The sequence below is a fragment of the Pezoporus wallicus genome, unplaced genomic scaffold (assembly GCF_028554395.1).
Source record: "Pezoporus wallicus isolate ANWC-B61680 ecotype Strahan unplaced genomic scaffold, APGP_CSIRO_Pwel_v1 contig_5767, whole genome shotgun sequence".
Lineage (NCBI taxonomy): Eukaryota > Metazoa > Chordata > Aves > Psittaciformes > Psittacidae > Pezoporus > Pezoporus wallicus.
Genome location: NW_026640599.1, coordinates 9,057,904 through 9,076,714, shown reverse-complemented (window position 1 = coordinate 9,076,714; position 18,811 = coordinate 9,057,904). Strand labels below are relative to the sequence as shown.

At 37.9% G+C, this 18,811-nt stretch overlaps 1 protein-coding gene across 7 annotated transcripts in view; it reads right to left on the bottom strand.

Moving 5' to 3' along the window:
- The window catches only part of CNKSR2 (connector enhancer of kinase suppressor of Ras 2), a 213,027-nt gene that overhangs the window by 158,236 nt on the left and 35,980 nt on the right, over positions 1-18,811 (bottom strand). For all 7 annotated transcript variants that reach the window (XM_057419585.1, XM_057419587.1, XM_057419588.1 and 4 more), the window contains exon 3: positions 8,003-8,205. In XM_057419585.1, coding sequence (XP_057275568.1) covers positions 8,003-8,205 — 203 coding nt within the window. The remainder of the gene's footprint in view (positions 1-8,002; positions 8,206-18,811) is intronic.

Genomic DNA, 18,811 nt, shown 5'->3' with positions numbered 1-18,811 from the left:
GTATTGCTGCAAATTGGACCAATAAAATTGCAATTCCCTTTCCTTCCCAGTTCACACCACTACCCTGAAGGCAATCTGCACACACAATTATACAGCACTACTGCATAAGCAGCAGGGAAACTAGTAAGGGCCTCTTTAAATATTTACTACCAAAGGGAACGCATTGTTCCCAAGACTCAATTTCAACAGTGAAAGTCCAGCAAGACTTTGTATAGCAACATGCCAGCAGTTTCAACGAAAATATTAACAGAAACTTCACTGTGGGATCACTGATGGGATTCATGAAAGAAACAGCGTGAAACACCAGTCTGACAAAAAAAACCCTCTTTACTGATAACATCCACTAATTGCAATTTTAATACAGCACAATATTGTTGAATGAACAGATGAAACAGTATGTACAAATGCAAATAAAGCCTCCATACACTGAAACATTTCAATTGGCTGCTAAAACACTTTCTTCTTCAAGGCATCAGAAACACACCATGTAGAAGGAATTCCTTGTTTAATTAGACCACTTCTCTCTACTTTAAAAAAATCATTTCCTTGGCTGTGCTATTTCTATCAGCTTCCACCTTCCACTCTTTTCTGTCAAACCTGTATCTTTCACAGTCCCTTGGACATTCAAGTCTCCCATAACTCCTAAGGCTCCAGTGAAGAAAAATCCCTGAGACAACTGCAATTTTTAACACATTTGCTGTCCAATTCAATGCTCTTTAAGTTAAACAAGAACTGAAAAACTACCCTGGACTGGGGTCATATGTTGCCCCACTTCCTGCTGTGACACTGACCTCACTGTCCCATTGTCTTGCCTCTCTCAGTAACTTCCAAGACCTTTTACATTTCCTCATTCATGGAACCTGTTTTACAAAATTTCTCTTGTAATTTAATTGTTCTTCTTTGAAAACCTCCTTGTCATTCTCCTCCTTTGCAACACCCACATGAAAACACCTCTGTGGCTCCATAGCACACATACCTTATCACATGCCCTTTCCACTCATTTCCTCTTCTGGACCTCTGCTGGTTTCCCCTTTCCATTCTTTGTCTACCCGTTTTACATCCTGACATTTTAAGAAAATGAGATTAATCCAATCACATAAGCACTTCTGCACACACGCACATGTGCATGGACATGCACATGAAAGTTGGTTTTGCCCTTTTTCTCACCTTTTCTCCTGCTTTCTCCAACATTTGAAGCCATTTTCAAACCACTTTCGCAAATGGCTAATAGGCTTCAAGGATAATTAAGTTCAGACATGTTTTGTGCTGATGCATGCAGCTGGAAAAGTGGGAGCCTCTTAATTTTTCCACTTTGCAAACCTACATTGTGAGCCTGCACCTCATTAGACAAGACAGATTCCAGTGAGACGAAGAGCTTCTAAATACCTCATTCACAGAAGAAAAAAAAAAAAAAAAACAGCTTACAATTGGTGCTTTATCTTTTTTTGTTGTTGTTTCAAATAACATTCAATTCAATCAACTTCAAGTCCCTGATCTATAGGAAGTAAAGTTTCCCTCACACCAGGCATGACAGAGGTACTGTTTCTTTTCACATTTCGTTAAACCAGTGTTTGAGATAAATAATAAAACACCTCTGAAACATGATTTTGTTTATATGTGCATAATGCAAGCTGTAACATACACGCATGTAGGTATATATTTTTATGAAATGAGACCTAATTAAAATCTATAGCAGTATCAACATCTTTCAGGATGAAAAAAAAAAGTGTATTATCTAATATTATTAATTAATTAAGCCACCCTGAAAGACTGATAGAAAAACAGCTACATCACCATAGCCCAGCTAATTCCCTCACAGACTTAAGAAATAATGTGATTCAACAGCTATTAATACTTACAAGTACCAACAGCACATGAAGGAAAATCCTTCCCAAACAATTACATAAAGATGTGCATTATGAAGGAGATGCATACACTTGGTATTTCTATATTACCATTATCAACATTTTTCGGCCTTGGATGCTTTACCTCATCTGTCTTTTCCACGTAACACTTGGTTAGGGGAAAATGATACACAGAAATAACTATTTCACTTTAAAAGTTGCACTTTGGACAAATACAGACCCCTGTTTGTAAAAGTATTGCCCCAGAATAAAAGTTAGTCACATTTCACCACTAGTTTTAGTACACAGCTATTTTATAACAATAGACATTGTGAGGGGTTTAAGACCAATATCATGCTTATTTTAGCACCCTAACATGGGAAAATATCCTCAGAGCAGTTTGATTAAACATAATAGTCAAAAATATTTTAAAGAGAGAGGGAACCAAATCAGAGATATAACTGAGCCTTCAAAGGTAACACATTAAGCTCAAATGGAAATCTGAATTCAAATAGATAATTCAAATAGATATCTGAACATAGAATGTTGCTGCATATATATTTGCACCAAATCCATCTAAAATTCATAATTTTAGGCTTTCATGAAACAAATATTTTATTTAATTCTAATGGAACTGCTTTATGTAGAATCAGGGAGGAATGCAGTAGAATTCACACTGGATAAAAGAATTCTTTGAATGAATGCTCTGTTAAACATTTACAGCTGTTCCATAGTTAAGTACCATAGCACTCTTAGGCAGCACTTACTAACAGGTTTGGCATACCATTCAAGCAAACATAAAGGGAAATGCATAAAGGAAATGTAAGATTTACAGGTTTAAGATTGAAAACCAATTGACAGAAAGTCCATAATTTGTGTGATGAATACAGAATCACTAAACATTTTGGTTTCTTTTTTTTTGGGTTTTCATTTGTTTTCCCCTGCCATCTTGTGTGCAAAACAGATTTGCCCTATTAGGATAGGCAATAACCAAGCACAGCTAACAGGATGGTGTAAAGTCTCTTAGAAAGGAGACTCTAAATCAGAAACACCTTCTTTGTAAGAAGTTATGGGCTTGTAAACAATGTTCCTCTTTACTTAAGACTACAAAATAGTCACACCATAAGCACCACCATGGCTCATTCACTGAAAACAATGAGACAAAGAAACCCAACTGAACCCATTTTACGTACAGCAGAAGACAAAGTATGTGTTGTGTATGTCACCATGGTGAAAAGAGGGAGACCCATTTTTTAGCGGGGAATGCAGTCTGCTACCACAATGCTTTCACACAAAGTAGGCTTAAGGGGTTGCACCGAATCTGAACACCTAGAATTGCTCACATATGAACAAAGAGTATTTACATCACTGAAGGCTGCACTTCTCTGTAGACAACAGAGCATCATCAAAAAGGTATATGCAGCCCACAGTGGGGCTTGGAGGTCCTATTCTCTGTCCAGACTTAACTACTGAAGCATTCTAATATCCTTAACTTTACACACAGATTTTAGCCTTACTTAATCATATTTATGTATACATAGAAGTGCTCTGCAGAATACTAGCACGTTTAAGCGCAGGCCAAAATGACTTGCCCACCTGGGGTCAGAAGCCAAAAGGTTATACCTAACCACTCTGAATGGCCATAAAAGCGGACCTAGACTTGCCAAAAATTTCACATTTTGTTATTACTGTCAGCAAGTTGACCTGTATCTTTCAGATGACCAAAAATTTTTATTTACAGTTGGTTTTTTTGTTGATCTCCTTGTTTCATTTTGTTCATGTATCACATATCCAGACAGCAGTGGTAAATTAATTAGACTAGTGCACATTTGTCAGCCTGCTAGCTTTTCTCTGGCCACAGTACTGAAAGCTTTGAATACAAAATCTGTCTCCACAAGATCTCTTTGTTCCTACTACTTAGACTTCAGTGTAATCTGCAGTAGCAGTTTAAGTTTTTTATTTCCAAAATGGGGATAGTGCTAGGGTGAAAAACAAGGGATACAGGAGAGTTGCTGTGAAAGACATATTGAATCACTGCCCACACAGATGGCTGAGTCAAATAGTACACTAAAATCCAGTGTTCCTTGACAAATACTAATTCACAACCATTAAAATCTGTGACACAATAACAGATGCAAAATGCTGTAGTAGTTATCTCATGAGGAGTTTATTATATTTTCTTAAATTCTTAATTGAAAAATAAACTACCACATTCTCTTAGTTGTGTCTTTAATGGAGACTTGATTAAAGCCCTAAGAACAACAATCCCTTCCTCACTCCTAGTCTCTAAGTCCGCATTTATTGGTACTATTTGCTAAGATCCAAACCATTCTTCCTGGTGCTGCACAAGACACATGGGATGAGGAGCCCTTGCTTCAGGTAACACAGCATAAGCACTACAGCACAGGCAGAAGCAGGAAGCCCAAATGCATAACTAAGAAATTTTTTTTTGCTTAGTGCAGTCAATAGGAAATACAGGTTTCCAGGTTGGTTGGCTGTCAAAGACTACAGGAGTGTGGTGGAGGTGAATGAAGACAACATATCAAACCAAGAGCAACAGGGAAGCTGGCACCAGCAGAAGCAAGGGATGCAATCAAGCTGTATGCTGGCAGAGCAAAGAGACAAGATGCTCATGCAAGGAGACAGAGCTCATGCTCCTGCTACCAAATGTCACCCCATGTCAGGTTCTCTCAGGATCCCTCCTCTTCCACAAACAGCATTACAGTTGTTCCCTGTTAAGACTGTAGTAATAAGCTCTACCCTAAATCCAGCTGTCCCATGAAAGAAAAACATGATGTACAGTGGGATTCGAAGGGGGAAAATGGAGTACTTAAAGGATTTAAGTCTCCTGGAAGAGAGGACAAATTTTATGGGCTGAGAAAGTAACAGGAAGTTAAAATTAGTTTAAAAAAGTTAAGGACATAATCATCTAGTGTGATGACAGTTTCTTTACAGAACGTTATTGGAGAGCTATTTCATATTCCTCAAAATCATCAGCCAACCTGTTTTAAAAATAGCTAGAATTCTCCACTAAGTTTTCCAGTTTCTAAATGAAACTAAATCAGAAGACTTTTAAAGCCTGGTGACAAAAGCTACCCTAATTTTCAGTTAAACTCGATCTCTGACATACATCTGGAAGTAGGACTGCTCCAGGCAGAGACCTGAAATAAACAGTGCCCTTGGATTGGCCCTGCACAGTGGCACTGCAAGAGCCATGGTGAAAGTAACTCAGCAAATCATGACTCTCACACTTTTGACAACTGTGCCTGGCTTAACAAGGTCCTTACAAATTTTAAGCATTCTACAAAAACATCCTAAAAAAGAGCTCACTAGAGCAGCAAGTGAAGCACAAGTCATACGGAGTCACCACCATTCCCTACACATAAAAGCCACATTATTGTATTTCTATGCAAGTTGGAACTGCCGCTAGCTGCTTTTTCCTGACATGATCTGAAAAACACTGAATAAGGGCAGCTTAGTATGACTAGCACAATGGGGTGAATAACCCTAATAGCCACTTTATTCCTCCTAATGGTATGCTTTCCCCTCTCTTGCACCCCAGAGATAGAACTGGTGGTAAAAATCAATCAAAATACTAAGATCTGGGACCCAGATTTAATAATAATGGCTGTGAAGAATAAAATTAAATCCAAGTTCCTGACTTTAAATATTTTATTTTTAAAATCTTTCTGTCTCCCCCTAGTGGCCCCAACAGCTTCTTAGAAGGAATACAACAGGCAAAATCCTGTTGATCTCCAGATGCTCCCCTTCCTGAGGAAAATGAAGTCACTGGCCAGCCATCATCCTAACCTGAGGCTTCACCAAACAAGGAAGAACAAACCTAACCAAAATGCTCACATGTTCATAAATAAGAAAAGTCTGATTTATGAGAGGGGGTGGGAGAGGAGGGAGGGATTTGCCAGAACCAGGTGTTTAAGCTACACACAGATCTTCAAACACTTTCCGAGAAATCTGAACAAAATTAAAATATCACTTTTAGGAAGCCTTATCTGGACACTCAAGGCAACACTGCTAAAAGCAGGCTGCCATCATGATTGCCTTCATTTTTAACTCCTTGGAACTCCTAGTCTGACCAGCTACCATTTCAGATGAGTACAAAAGTCATTTTGCATTTTACTGGTAGCAGAACTGATATGCATTTTTTAGAAAAATTATTTAAAAGGTCTTCCCCCACCAACACTAAAACCTGCTAACAGAATTATCTCTGACAAATACACTATAGTTGCCTTTATAAACGTAACTTCACTAGGAGATAATGCTCAACACACTCCTGAGCTACAAACTAATTTTACAGTCTGGATTTGTCTTTTAATACTAAAAAGTCCTGAAGTTCAACTACTAAATACATATTGATGACAAAACCACAATGTTTTTCAATGTGTTAAAAGTATATATATGTGTGTATGTGTGTGTGTGCGCATGTGTGTGAAAGTTTACTTCTTAATACCAGAATAGAAAGGAGTGGCAAACACTGATCTGCCTATGCATGGTTTTCTACCATTCTACCACGGTTTTCTACCATTCCTTCTGTTTTAAAGCCCAGAATGATAATGCTGTTCTCTGTCAAAAAATATTTGCAGGGATAAAATGCGAAGCCTACAGGTTTTCCCAGTAACAAAAATAGGCTGGAGGCAGAACTAAAAATATATTCGAAATTTTTCAAGTCTCAATACTAAACTCTTGCCATGAGATTGTATTGCTTCTCTGCACATCTAATGCTAAACATATAAATAGCAATTTAGGAACCCAACTTTAGGTATTCTGGTTTTGAAACTTGGGGAACGCTTGAAAGGGAGGAGAAGAGAAACAGCAGTGGTACCTGCAATCTAATGAACAAAAGAAAGATTTTGCAGTTCAGCTTAAGAAATGGAGAAGATTCATGCCTCAGTTAAACCTTTCAAATGGAAATCATTTATGGGACAGAATACAGTTTGCCTCAGGAAAATGAAACACAACAAAACCCACAGCAGTAAATCCAAATAATTCTGTTGGATTTTGTGAATTTCACAAAGATCATACTCTGAACAAAACTTCAGCTGCTGGATACAAAAAAAAAAAAAAAGATACATCTTCAAATCAAGATAAGCATTTTATTTTAATGATAAAAATCACTGTGATGCATTTTGCAAGACATACAGATAGGCTAATTTTAACCACTTCAGGGGTTTCAATGATCATCTTAAAAACTTGCATTATTACTCTTGTTGTCATTAGAAAAATGTCACTATAGATACAGAAAAGGAGAGCACTTAAGTCATGGTCCCACATACTTCCTAGGTAATAGAGGCAAAAGTATAAGTTCAAAAGGCATTTTCGGTTTCAGAGGTATCTCACTGCCACTTAAAAAACCTAAAGTGCAACATGCATGGTACACACACACACATTTTAAATATATATTGACACCTATCAAATGTAAATTACAATCATATTTTTGTGAATTTGATACTCTCAGAGCAATGAATCTGAGTTATGCAGGTCAGAGTGCATATCAGTATCAAACACACATGTATCTACATAGTTGTTGAGAACTTATAGCTCGCTACAACTGCCTGAAAGGAGGTTGCAGTGAGGTGGGGGGTCAGTCTCTTCTCCCAGGTAAGAAGTGATAGGACAAGAGGTAACGGCCTCAAGCTACACCAGGGGAGGTTTAGACTGGACATTAGGAAAAATTTCTTCACAGAGAGGATGATCTGGCATTGGAACAGGCTGCCCAGGCGAGTGGTGGAATCACTGGCCCTGGAAGTGTTCAAAACCTTTGTAGGTGAGGCTCTTTCTTAGTGACATGGTTTAGTGGTGGTCTTGGCAGTCCTGGGGTAACGGTTGTACTTGATGATCTTAAAGGTCTTTTCTAACCTAGTTGATTCTATGATTCTGTGATATATAACCTAATGATGTCATCCTGTTGCTCTACTGTATTTCCAGAAATGTGTAGCGTTGCAGTGTATTTAGAAGTACTGTAGTGAAATGCTATCTGAATGGCATGGTGACTTTACAAGAAAAAATTGCTACAAACTTCCTCTCAGAATTTGTAAATGAATTTTGCTTCCGTTTCAGTGCCCACATTATATTTTGTAAAGAAGTTGGGGTTTGTGCGTGTGCATGATCTGGTCACCTGTAACACATTTTGGAGATTTTACCTGTCCAGCCAAGCCAGCAGACTTTTAGCTGCTCCAATCAGATCCACTACCGATGTCAGAAAATCATTCGGTAATTTGCGGCTGGTCCTTCCATCGTAGTGACCACTCCTCCTCCTCCCAGTGATGAAGTTCTGCAGATTTTTGGCAGATGCATTCAGTTTGTGAGAAAGGGTTTTCAGATTTTCTGTTTCCAAACCATAGTTCTGCATTGAGAAAAAAAAAAAAAAAAAAGACAAGAAAAAATTAGCTTTCCATCTGAACATGAAGTACTGAGAACAGCAAGATTGCTCTTCTGCTTCAAAACTTAACCATTCCTAATAATTAAGGTAGAAACACACCCACTCATTAATTTTTAAATGTATGGCGTGTTCTGTTTCTAAAGTGCATAAAAATGGAACAAAAGAAGAGCAAAATTATGAGTGATCTTTTAGCTGAAAAACATCTCAAAATGAAGAAAAAAGACTAGTCTGGAAGACTGACTTTCAAAGCAGTCCATCACTTTCAGTGATCAGATGGTTCTCTCAGTAAATCTGATGGTTAGGGATCAGTCCCCTCATGTCTGTACTCATACCAGGTCCTAAGATCACATTAGACAAGAAGGCCTGCAACTAGCATTAGTACATCATATGGACACAGTATGACACCAAATTGCTATGGTTGGTTTCTGTCAAGGAAACATGTTCATTGCCTTATTTTTATTCTTGTTAGCAGAAAAGAACCACTAGAATCACAGACTAGAGGACATAGTGCTACTCTCTGCCCAGTGTCTGTTGCTCTTTTAAAGTCAAGATGTAAACTATGCTTCCATTTAAGAGTCAATCCTTTAAACTTAAATTACGTTCCTCAGGTGCGCAGCAGACAGAAAAAATTATGAAGAAATATTAATAAACAGTATGTGATAATCCTTCCAATATATACAATCCAAATATACAAATATTACTGAAACAGCACTAGAGAATACCCTAATTTAATGTTCAATTACAATATAATATAGTACCATCAATGATTCGTTATTTCTATAATAGATTTGCTTTCCTTACATATGCAAAGAATAATAGAGTTCTTTTGAAAGAGATTTTCTTTTGCCTTTGTAAAGGAATAAGCAAGCAATTGCACTGAATTGAGCTTAGTATTCCTGTAAAGAAAAGATGGGACTTCTGAAGGTACTCCTCACCTTAACCACATCACAGGGTGCTCCCACATTGTTCAATTGATGATGGGAAGGGCTACTTTCTGTCAAAGGGTGGACCATTTTCTACTACAAATGATGATGAAGTAGGATGCAGAAAACCCTTCAGCTGCACATATAAAAATCTACTTTCTAACACACACTCTCCTCACCAACTTTTCTCCCAGACCCCCAGTTTGGCTCCCATGCTGATCTGTCCACAAGGAGAAGAGATGGGAGAAGGGATATATTTGTCAATGCTAATTTGAGACCACTGAAGTTTATTTACCTTAGTCTTTTTTTCCTGTAAGAAATGGGTTTGGGGTGTGTAATTATTTACAGCAGTTGTCATGCTCTTAACCCAAACCGTCTACTAAATGAACTTAATCTCCTCTTTAATTACACAGGATTACAGGATCATTACACTGAAGCTGGCGGCAGTGAGCCCCCAGCCCTCCCACAACATCCACTCCCAGGAAAATGGGAGATCATCACAGAAAAGAGAGACTTTAGAACACAGTTTGCCATCTCTCAACCAGCCCTTCTTTGTGCTTGTAAATCAAACACTCTTCGTGAGGGAGACACTAAAACCACATCTATCTTACGACAGCAGAGGATGCACTTTGGGACTCAGCTTAAGGCGGAGGTGACCATGCGCTAAGGTTGTGCTTTAAAAGCTGTCACTGTAACTTCTGTGAACATCCATACTTTGGGCAAGGAAGGATTGCCACACATGTTTCTCAACTGCACAGTTTCTGCACAGGAGCTGTCCTCTGCCATCAGGTTCAGTTCCCAGTTAGACAAATTGTATGTTTGGGCAGTGACTTTCCCACCATGTAAATATTCAATAGTAGTTACACAAGAGATAGAGTTAGATTATAAATAAAAAAATAAAAAATGAAGGCAATAAATAGGGAGGGAAAAGTAAATCGTGCTTTATTACGCAGCCAAACTAGTTACTTACCAACCCAGTTCAAAGTAAAGAGACAGGCATTAGAAAAAAATAAATTTGATTTTGCTGTGGTTTTCTATGGCTGAGAGAGCACGACGGAGATTGAGGACTGGGCCAGAGTAAAAGTTGGAAAAAAATCATAAAATCATAGAAACAGAACGGTCTGCGTTAGAAGGGACCTTCAAGATCATCCAGTTCCAGCCCCCCTGCCATGGGCAGGGACACCTCCCACTAGATCAGGTTGCTCAAAACCCATCCAACCTGTCTTTGAAGACTGCTAGGAATGGAGCATCCACAGCTTCTCTGGGCAACCTGTTCCAGTGTTTCATCACCAAAAATAGGGTTTGTTCTTATTTCACCCTGCTTCTTGAGCACCTGGCTTATTTTGACAAAATTAACAGGGGAAGAAACAAATTAAAGACAGTTTAGGTGAAAGATGTGTCATACAAAATGCCGTATAAAACAGCCAGATCAACAGCCCACTGTAAGCGAGCCCTGTGACACCTGCACGACATGGTGCTCACTTCCCCAAAACACAGGATGAATCAAAAGTTTATTCTACAACAGGAAAATAGCCTGCATTTCTGTATACGCTTCTTTAGAAAATCAGCTCCTATAAAAGCTTAGTGGCCTCTTGTTAATATTTCAAGTGATAGACACCTGCAGACTCACTCTTTTTCAATGTCTTTTTTCACCATTGTATATGTGGAAAGGAAGAGACAGTGTTAACAGATACAAAGTCTATTTTCACACATATTCATAAAGTGTGTGCTGTTTAACATAAAAGAAAAGACAAGGGGCAAATGTAAAGCTTAAGCTACATACAGAATTCAGTCTTACAAGGGGAATGGCTTCAGTAAAGCCTCCACCTGTAATATGAGGCAGATAAAGCGGGGGATGGAATATATTTTGGGGCAGCTGTGTTTATTGAAGCCTTTAAGTAGAAGGATCCTAAAACAGCAGCCAAGCTAACAAATTCCACACTTTGTTTATCGCTAATATTTCTGTCCCACATTAGAAATTAACAAAGAGTTGCATGTTCTAATATTGGAAAAAAAACTGCTCAGATAATAACCACCAAGTTTAATCATACTTTATATACAATAAGACACTATTAATAATACGGTTTTCTTAGAAATGCACAGTTTATTTTCAAGCACCATGAGAAGATAATAGCAGGCAAAAAGAGACAATTCTTTGTTTTCCCCTAGTCTACATTTAGCCAGCACTAACACAAGTTATGCTTTCATTAGCCAAAATAAATTCACAGTCACTGAAGGAACCACAAAGAAATCTCTGCATGCTTGCAGAGATTACAAGAAGCAAAGCAAGTCTATGCATCCGCTTTCTCAATGAGAGGCCATGGAGCAAGAATCTCTTCAGAGACACCCTGCCTCAACAGAAACAGCTCTAATGGAGTCTTTCTGGCAATCACAAAACAAGAACTTGATGAAACTAAGCTACACAGAGTAATAGCTTGTCAGCAGGTGTTCCAACTAAAGGTGGTGGGAGCTATTAATAGGCATTTTACCTGCTAATTACTTTTCTGTGGCTTCACATGACAGTGTGAGTGACGAATTGTAGCTCTTTTCTTCACATGCTGACAAGCAGCAGCTCTAACCACCACTGAGCCACTGATGAATTTTGCTTTTTTTTCTGGTAGCAACAGGAAGCCTAGTCCCTTTGCCAGGACATCCTTGCACCAGTCACACAGGATAGGAACAGAGTTCAGTAACCAGACTTTGGAAGTAAAGTGAAAATTCAGCTTGATCAATGTTCACCAGGTGTCCCTCCTCTTCCCCCAATTAAAATAGATATATGTGTGTGTATATATATATTAAAAAAGAAAAATAAAATCAGACCTCATTTTATCTCTTGTGCTAAATTCACTTGACCCCTTCTGGCAGGGAACTGCATCTCACACTGCTAGTACAGCTTAAAAGCCAAGTGTTCCTAACTCATAGTGCTATCTCTGATGGCCCAGACAGGTTGTCTAGAAGCTGCTGAGACCTTTAGTTTAGGGTACTTTTATGCTGCCTATTGCAAATGCAAAGACAAATCAACTAACTAAAAATGCCAAGCTCAGATATCAAAAGAAGTCCACATCTAAACACATTGCAATATGCAATAGAGACAGCCACAGGCCCATTAACAAATCAAAAAATCCCTTAGAGCAGATGTCATGATCACAACTTTTATGTAACCACAAATGCCTCTACACCTCCAAGCACAAAGAACACAACAAGTTCAATGTCATTATTCGGCTTCGGCAAACAATCCAAGATCGAGAAATTAAGGTAAGGCCCCTCTGCCTACCTCCCTAAATAACTGTTACTTCTCTCCAGCCCAGAAAGTGGCTGGAAATCATGTGGAGAAAAAGGCATGAAGTGACCATTGCTGGACACAAGTTGACAACAAAGAGACACAAGTTGGGAACCAACAATACTACTGTAACACTGGAGCTGGGGGCAAAAGTAAAGTAAAAACAGTTTCTCCAGGCAGGCAGAGCAAATAGCAGTGCTAATATCAATTCCTGATACCCCTCTGGAGAAGGCAACCATGGCTGTACAAACTACAAAAAGTAAACTTTTATTTTTATTTGGCAAATGTTTATTATCACACACACAAACATTATTATTTAAAGAAGGAAAAAAATGGCAACATTTTGAAAAGACTAATATTATAGTCTAGATGGGTGTACGGGGTAACAAATTATGTGCAGTACGTAATAAATTATGTGTAAAGAAATGTAACTTCTCAGTTATGCCTGACATCTCTCAGTGATATGGCTAAAAATCACAAGGATTAAATCATAAGCTTTCTCTCTACTACAACTTTTTAAAGTCTTTTCCTTCTTATTCACAGACTGAATGCAGGATTTTTAGGTAATAGCATATGACTGCTAAGAAATGGACTTAAGATAACCCCAGACAAATTTAATTCTGCTCCACACTATCTTTCAGTGCTTTCATCTTCCATATTATTTTTTTAGTATAATTTCTGTATATATTATTGCTTTTAAACAAGCAACCTGGAAACAGTAAAGTTCACAGAATCCTCAGTTCAGGGGAAAACTGAGGAAGATCTTAAGTGAATAATCAAAACAGGATCATACAGATACCACGGCACATGGCAGCCATTTCAAAACCATGCCTCCAAATTTGGGGCGGCCAAAAATTCACCAAGAAAAGTTCCAACCTTTGTCTCCAAAGTTGTTTTTAAAATTAACAAAATGCATCTGAACCTCATTCTTGAAAACATTTGGCTGAACACATCCCACAAAGTATGAGGCAGATAGCTTACCAGCCCAAAGTTGCGAGCAACTGAGAACACAACTTGTCATATGGAAGGTGCCTTATGTAACTTCATACCTCATCAGATCTGCCTACAACATACATTTCTAACGGCCCTTCCTCCAGCATTATGAAATGCCAACACTAAGGTTATCTCTCTTTCGAACAGCACTGACATATGGGGTAATTTAGAAGTGCATAACACATGATCCTTGCACATCTGTTTCATAAACACAGAGTAAGTAGATAAGGAGAAAAAGCCGGACAGCTCAAATGACACTTGTATTTTACTGCAATTACTAAGCATATACTGATTAAAAAGCAAATAGTTTCAAAGAGTACAAATATTTGTCCTAAATGTTTACAGAAATAAAGCTCAGGTGCATGATACTTACAGCCCTGCAGAACCCAGGAAAGATTCATAATCAATCATCATCATTATCCCCTTTCCTGAAAAATGCCCTTCTTTTTCTACAGCACAATCAAGCAAAAAGCCAAGCCCTAGTCATGCTTTGCAGTGCTAATAAAGCAATTACATAAACTATTCTTCTTACTCTTATTTAATCAGCAGACTCTTCAAGACCAAGTGCTCATTATTTTTTTGTTTTTCTTCTTTGTCATGTAATTTTGTCCCTAGCCAGCCAAGTGCTCTTATTTATTTCTCCAGAATTCAAACTATCAGTTACATATTCAGTTAAATGCATTTCACAAAGTCCTAAACAGCTTATCAGCAATTTCAAATAAAGCAAAAAAAAAAAGTAGATTGCTAGGAATACACTACCTCTTCAAAACATATTATACTGTAACATCCCTGTTTATCCAGTCTGCTTTTGACCTAGAGGGTTGGATTTTTAAAGGTCCCTTCCAACCCAAACTATGCTGTGACTCTGCGAACCTGGGTGTGTATTTTTTACTTGCCCAAAACACCAAACAACCCAAAGAAAAAAAGTAACTAAGGAAATTATCTAGGATCCAAAACTGTTTCCTGAGACAGTTAGGAAGAAGGACATTCACAATTTGCATGCAGATGTATTTACTGCCTTTGGCATACCACAAGGCTTTACTGCAGTTCTGTATAAAAGATCTGCTAACAACAGCAACAAACATTTTCGACACGATCTATATGAGCAATAAGAAGCCCTTTAACTCCTTAGCGTTATTGATTTGGTGATGGACTTCGGGATTTCTTTCTCTGCAGTTAAGTTAGCTCAGCCTGAAGACAGGAAGGCAGATGACATATAACCAGAACTTTAACTTGTAAAGGGCAATAGTAAAAAGGGCAAATAATTTTTGTGCTATGAGCATGCAGAATATTAACAATAAATCCCAACTCTAGCACATACAAATCTCCATTCCAAAATGAAGTCTTCCTCATTGACCACTATGATGATTAATATTCACTATTACTGACAAAAGCAGCTTTAAGATCTGACTAGTGATAAGGGCAAAAAGAAAGGATTACTGTGCGAGAAATGGCAAGAAGATGAAATTAAGGTAAAAGGCATAATTCTTATGAGAAATCAAATCATTCATGGGTAAAGTAGGTCTATTTTTTACATTCATTTGCATATAAATGTTTTGTGTTAGTGGTAAATGATAAGTGATTTCATGCTGTTAGTGCAGACCAATGTTTTCTCTACAAAATAATAATGCTATCTCATCTGCTTCAATCTTCTAGCTTTACAGATTCAAATACACAGTGTATAATAGATTCCTGTGCACTCAAAGCATATTTAAATAATTAGCATGAAACCGGTACTGAAACCAGAATGCTCTACAAAGCAAAAACTGGTTTGAGTTTTAACAAAACTACACAAATGCAGATTCTCTGAAGAAGGATTTTGCAAATTCACAGGGACTTTAATAATTTCTTTGTTTAAGGAAAACTTAAAACATCCAAAAGTTATTTTGAAGTTTTCTGTATATTCTTGTCTTCCCAGAACAAAATATTTCCCACTTTAAAGTCTCCTCTTTAAAAATATTTGAAAATACTCAATGAAACTAATCTAATGTTCAATGAAGCTAATCTAATCTTCACGGAAACAAAACGTACATGATATTTTGGGAAAGTAAAGCAAAAAAATCCCTTAATGCAACAGGCCATTGTGGTGGTATATCAGATAAACTACATCATTTGCTTAAAGATTGAAGAAGAGATCTTTGGCTGTGCAGTCTTCAGTCTTGGTATTCCCCAGGCAGTAAAGCAAAAGGTAGCATTTTCTGGGAAAAATACATCAAGGAGACATAAAATTTAGAGTCCATGGACAGTCAGCAAAATATGGTCATACCCAGTTTTGATAAATGGAACTCCATCTCCTGACAAACAGATGATGGAAAAATAATTAGGTGCATTTCTTTGCTTTCTGCAGCACAGTCAGATATTTCAGGCACTACAAGACCTGCAGATGCACTCCAAACCTGAAGACTGATACAGTGATGTGATGGTGTTATCTAAATAATCAGTTCTTCAGTATGCATTTCTCTTTTCAAAAGCATCACATGCATCTTTCCTCAATTTCTTTTGGCATTGTTCATTCACATCCAGTTCTTAATGCAACCATCAAAGTAACAAGGCTGATCACATTTTATTTGTGGTTCAAGGTCTGCTACACTGTTGTTTCATTACTGATTAAATGTAAAGCATTCTTAAGCTAGCTTCACACCACACACATACTGAAAAGGATTGTATTGAGGCTAGATCAGGGTGGTAATTTTTATAACTGATAAACAAGCGTGTGTTTTATTACCTGGGAGTAGCCTGAAGAAAAAAAAATAATACAGTTTCTCCTGTATCTCTAGGGATGGACACACAGTTAATGAGCTTAACAGTTTTCAATAATTTTTCAGAGGTCAATTATTTTTTGAGATCTTATCAGCATGAATAAACATGCACGTCCACATCAAGTAGGAATCTACCTGTAGGTGCCACCAGTGGGATCCCAGTTTCATGTCCCCATTTGAATTGAAAGGAAAACAGACATTCCTTGCTGGAAACAGAACAATTCTACAGGCATGTATCTGTCATGGTTTCTCAAGGACCGATCAAAAACCATGCAACAAACTCTTATCACCAATGAAATACCATCACAGACCTCATTGCTTCTTTCTTTAAAGCACAGAGAACATTTCATTTATCTTGCCCTTTCTGACATATGAATTTTATAAAACACAAAACTGCACTAAGGCAAGATCATCTATTGACCATGCTCCCACCTTCACAGACTGAAGAAGAGACAAGCCACATTAGTTACATGGCCCACTCTCTCCTGGAGCACATTCTGCTCAGTGATGGTATATACGCCCCCACCATTATCAGTGAGTGTGACCTGTAACAGCAAGAGCAGCTGGGAAAAATCTTTGTTCTTCCTTCTCAGAAGCACCACAGGAAAAGAAAACCTGTGAATCTCACCCCCAGGATGCTTGCTCTCCTGTTAAGAGCATGGTATGTCAGGCTGGCAGCCATGAGAGACTATACTTAGATGGATAGCACAGGCCACCGTTTGTTCTCTGATAGCTAACACTGGAGGATCCATTTTTGCTAGTGCTTATGACAGGAGAAGAATACCATGAGAGACCACAGCCAATTACCCACCTTCTATCAAAAATCAATAAAGAACACCCTTTAAATAGTGCTATCGACCATAAATGATTCCCAACTATTACTACGGCGAGCAGTTTGTATAGTTAGCACTGTTCAGTAGCTTCCACCTCGGTTAAGGAGGTCCCATGCTCTCTCCATACCAGCCAAATATGCTTTTTCAGGCTCTCCACTTTCTTCCAGGAAGAAAATGTTGCCCCATCAACTACAGGCATGCAACACAAGCAGCTGGCTTGCCATTTGCCATATCCACAGCTGTCAGGGCAGAAACTGCAAGTAGAAATTTACACCATAAAAGTGCTGGGAAGGGGGTGGGAAAAAAGCAGCTCTTAAAACACATCAGCTACCATCACTGCGTAAGCTTTTTTCATTGAAGGCAACCCTGTCTTGGAAACTCCCCTGCAGAGCGGGAGCAGGAATGTCCAGTGTGAGGTGATTCTGTCCCCCTCAATTGCCCTCCCTGCCAAAAACTGATTAGGTGGTCACTCAGTAACTTGGAGAGAATGGGGAGAAGAATCAGAAGTGACAATACTTTTGTTTTTCAATTATTAGTTTAAAATCAGAGATTATGCTTGTAGTGCAAAATTAACATTAATATTACTTCTCCATCATGCCACCCTCCATCTCCAGTATCCATAAACAGATGTTAACTCAGTCAGATCATACACTTGTAACTCATGCCAAATTCTATCACAAAACTTCTGTTAAATACCAACGAAACAGAAAAAAATAATCAGATAATATTCATTTAAATACCTTGCATTAGCAGTTATCCTACACTGGAGAGACATTGAATTGAAGTTCTCCTAAACAATACAGTCAACATTAGAAGCTAATCAGAAGAATGGACAAGCACTAACCAGGATAGATACTTACTGATGCAGTAAGAAAAGGAAAACCTGTAAGGACAGGACCAGTATAGCCAAAAGAATCTCCTCTGAATTAAATTTCCTAAGAGGTTTATCTGATTAGTAAACAATAAATTCGAATTAAGTCCACTAAAATCAATATAACAATCACATATTTTTAACCTTAAGGAGCCATCAGGAGCCAATTCTGAGGCTGCAAAAACCTCAGCTTAAATTGGAAGCTGTGATCTGGCACATGCTACTGTGTTTCAGTGATGAAGTTTTCTTTAAGACAAACTCAGAAAAGCAGCCAATGCTACCTGTGCAACATGGATCAGGAAGGTAGAGACTTCCTGCATAAATTAAGCAGGCAGTGCTAGCCTTCACTACAGATGCTTTATTTTATATTCAACCTAGTTCCATCCACTTTTGCCTAAGATAACAGAACTACAAAGACAAGTTGTGTTTGTTTGTCTAAAGATAACATCTGTAATTATATATCCAGGGAAAAAAAGAAATTTCAGCTAATAAACAAGAGTGTTTTTTTTGTGAAAATAGGTTATTTTTAAGAGCCGTAAACTGTCTCCTTGTGTGCCCCAGAGGAATGGTCATCACTGTTCACCCTAACTTAGATTTTGTCTCAGTTAATTAAAGTATTTACTTTCTTGTTGCCTTCTGAGCTGTCTGATGAGAAAAGTATTTTGTGAATAAGTCTGTTCCCTTCTATATGAGTAGCTTTTTTTTTTTTTCAAGATTGCATACTTTCCATTATCTAAAAAACAAATAGATGAGTTAACTTACTGCACTGAGCCACTTTGCAATGTTATTAGAAATACTGCTCTAAAGAAGAGAGCCTAAGACGTGTTTAAAACCAAATGTCTTCCCATATGGAAAAGCTTTTCCCCCTTTTCTGCATTTTTTCCCCCTCTATTTCTGCATTTTTTTTTTTC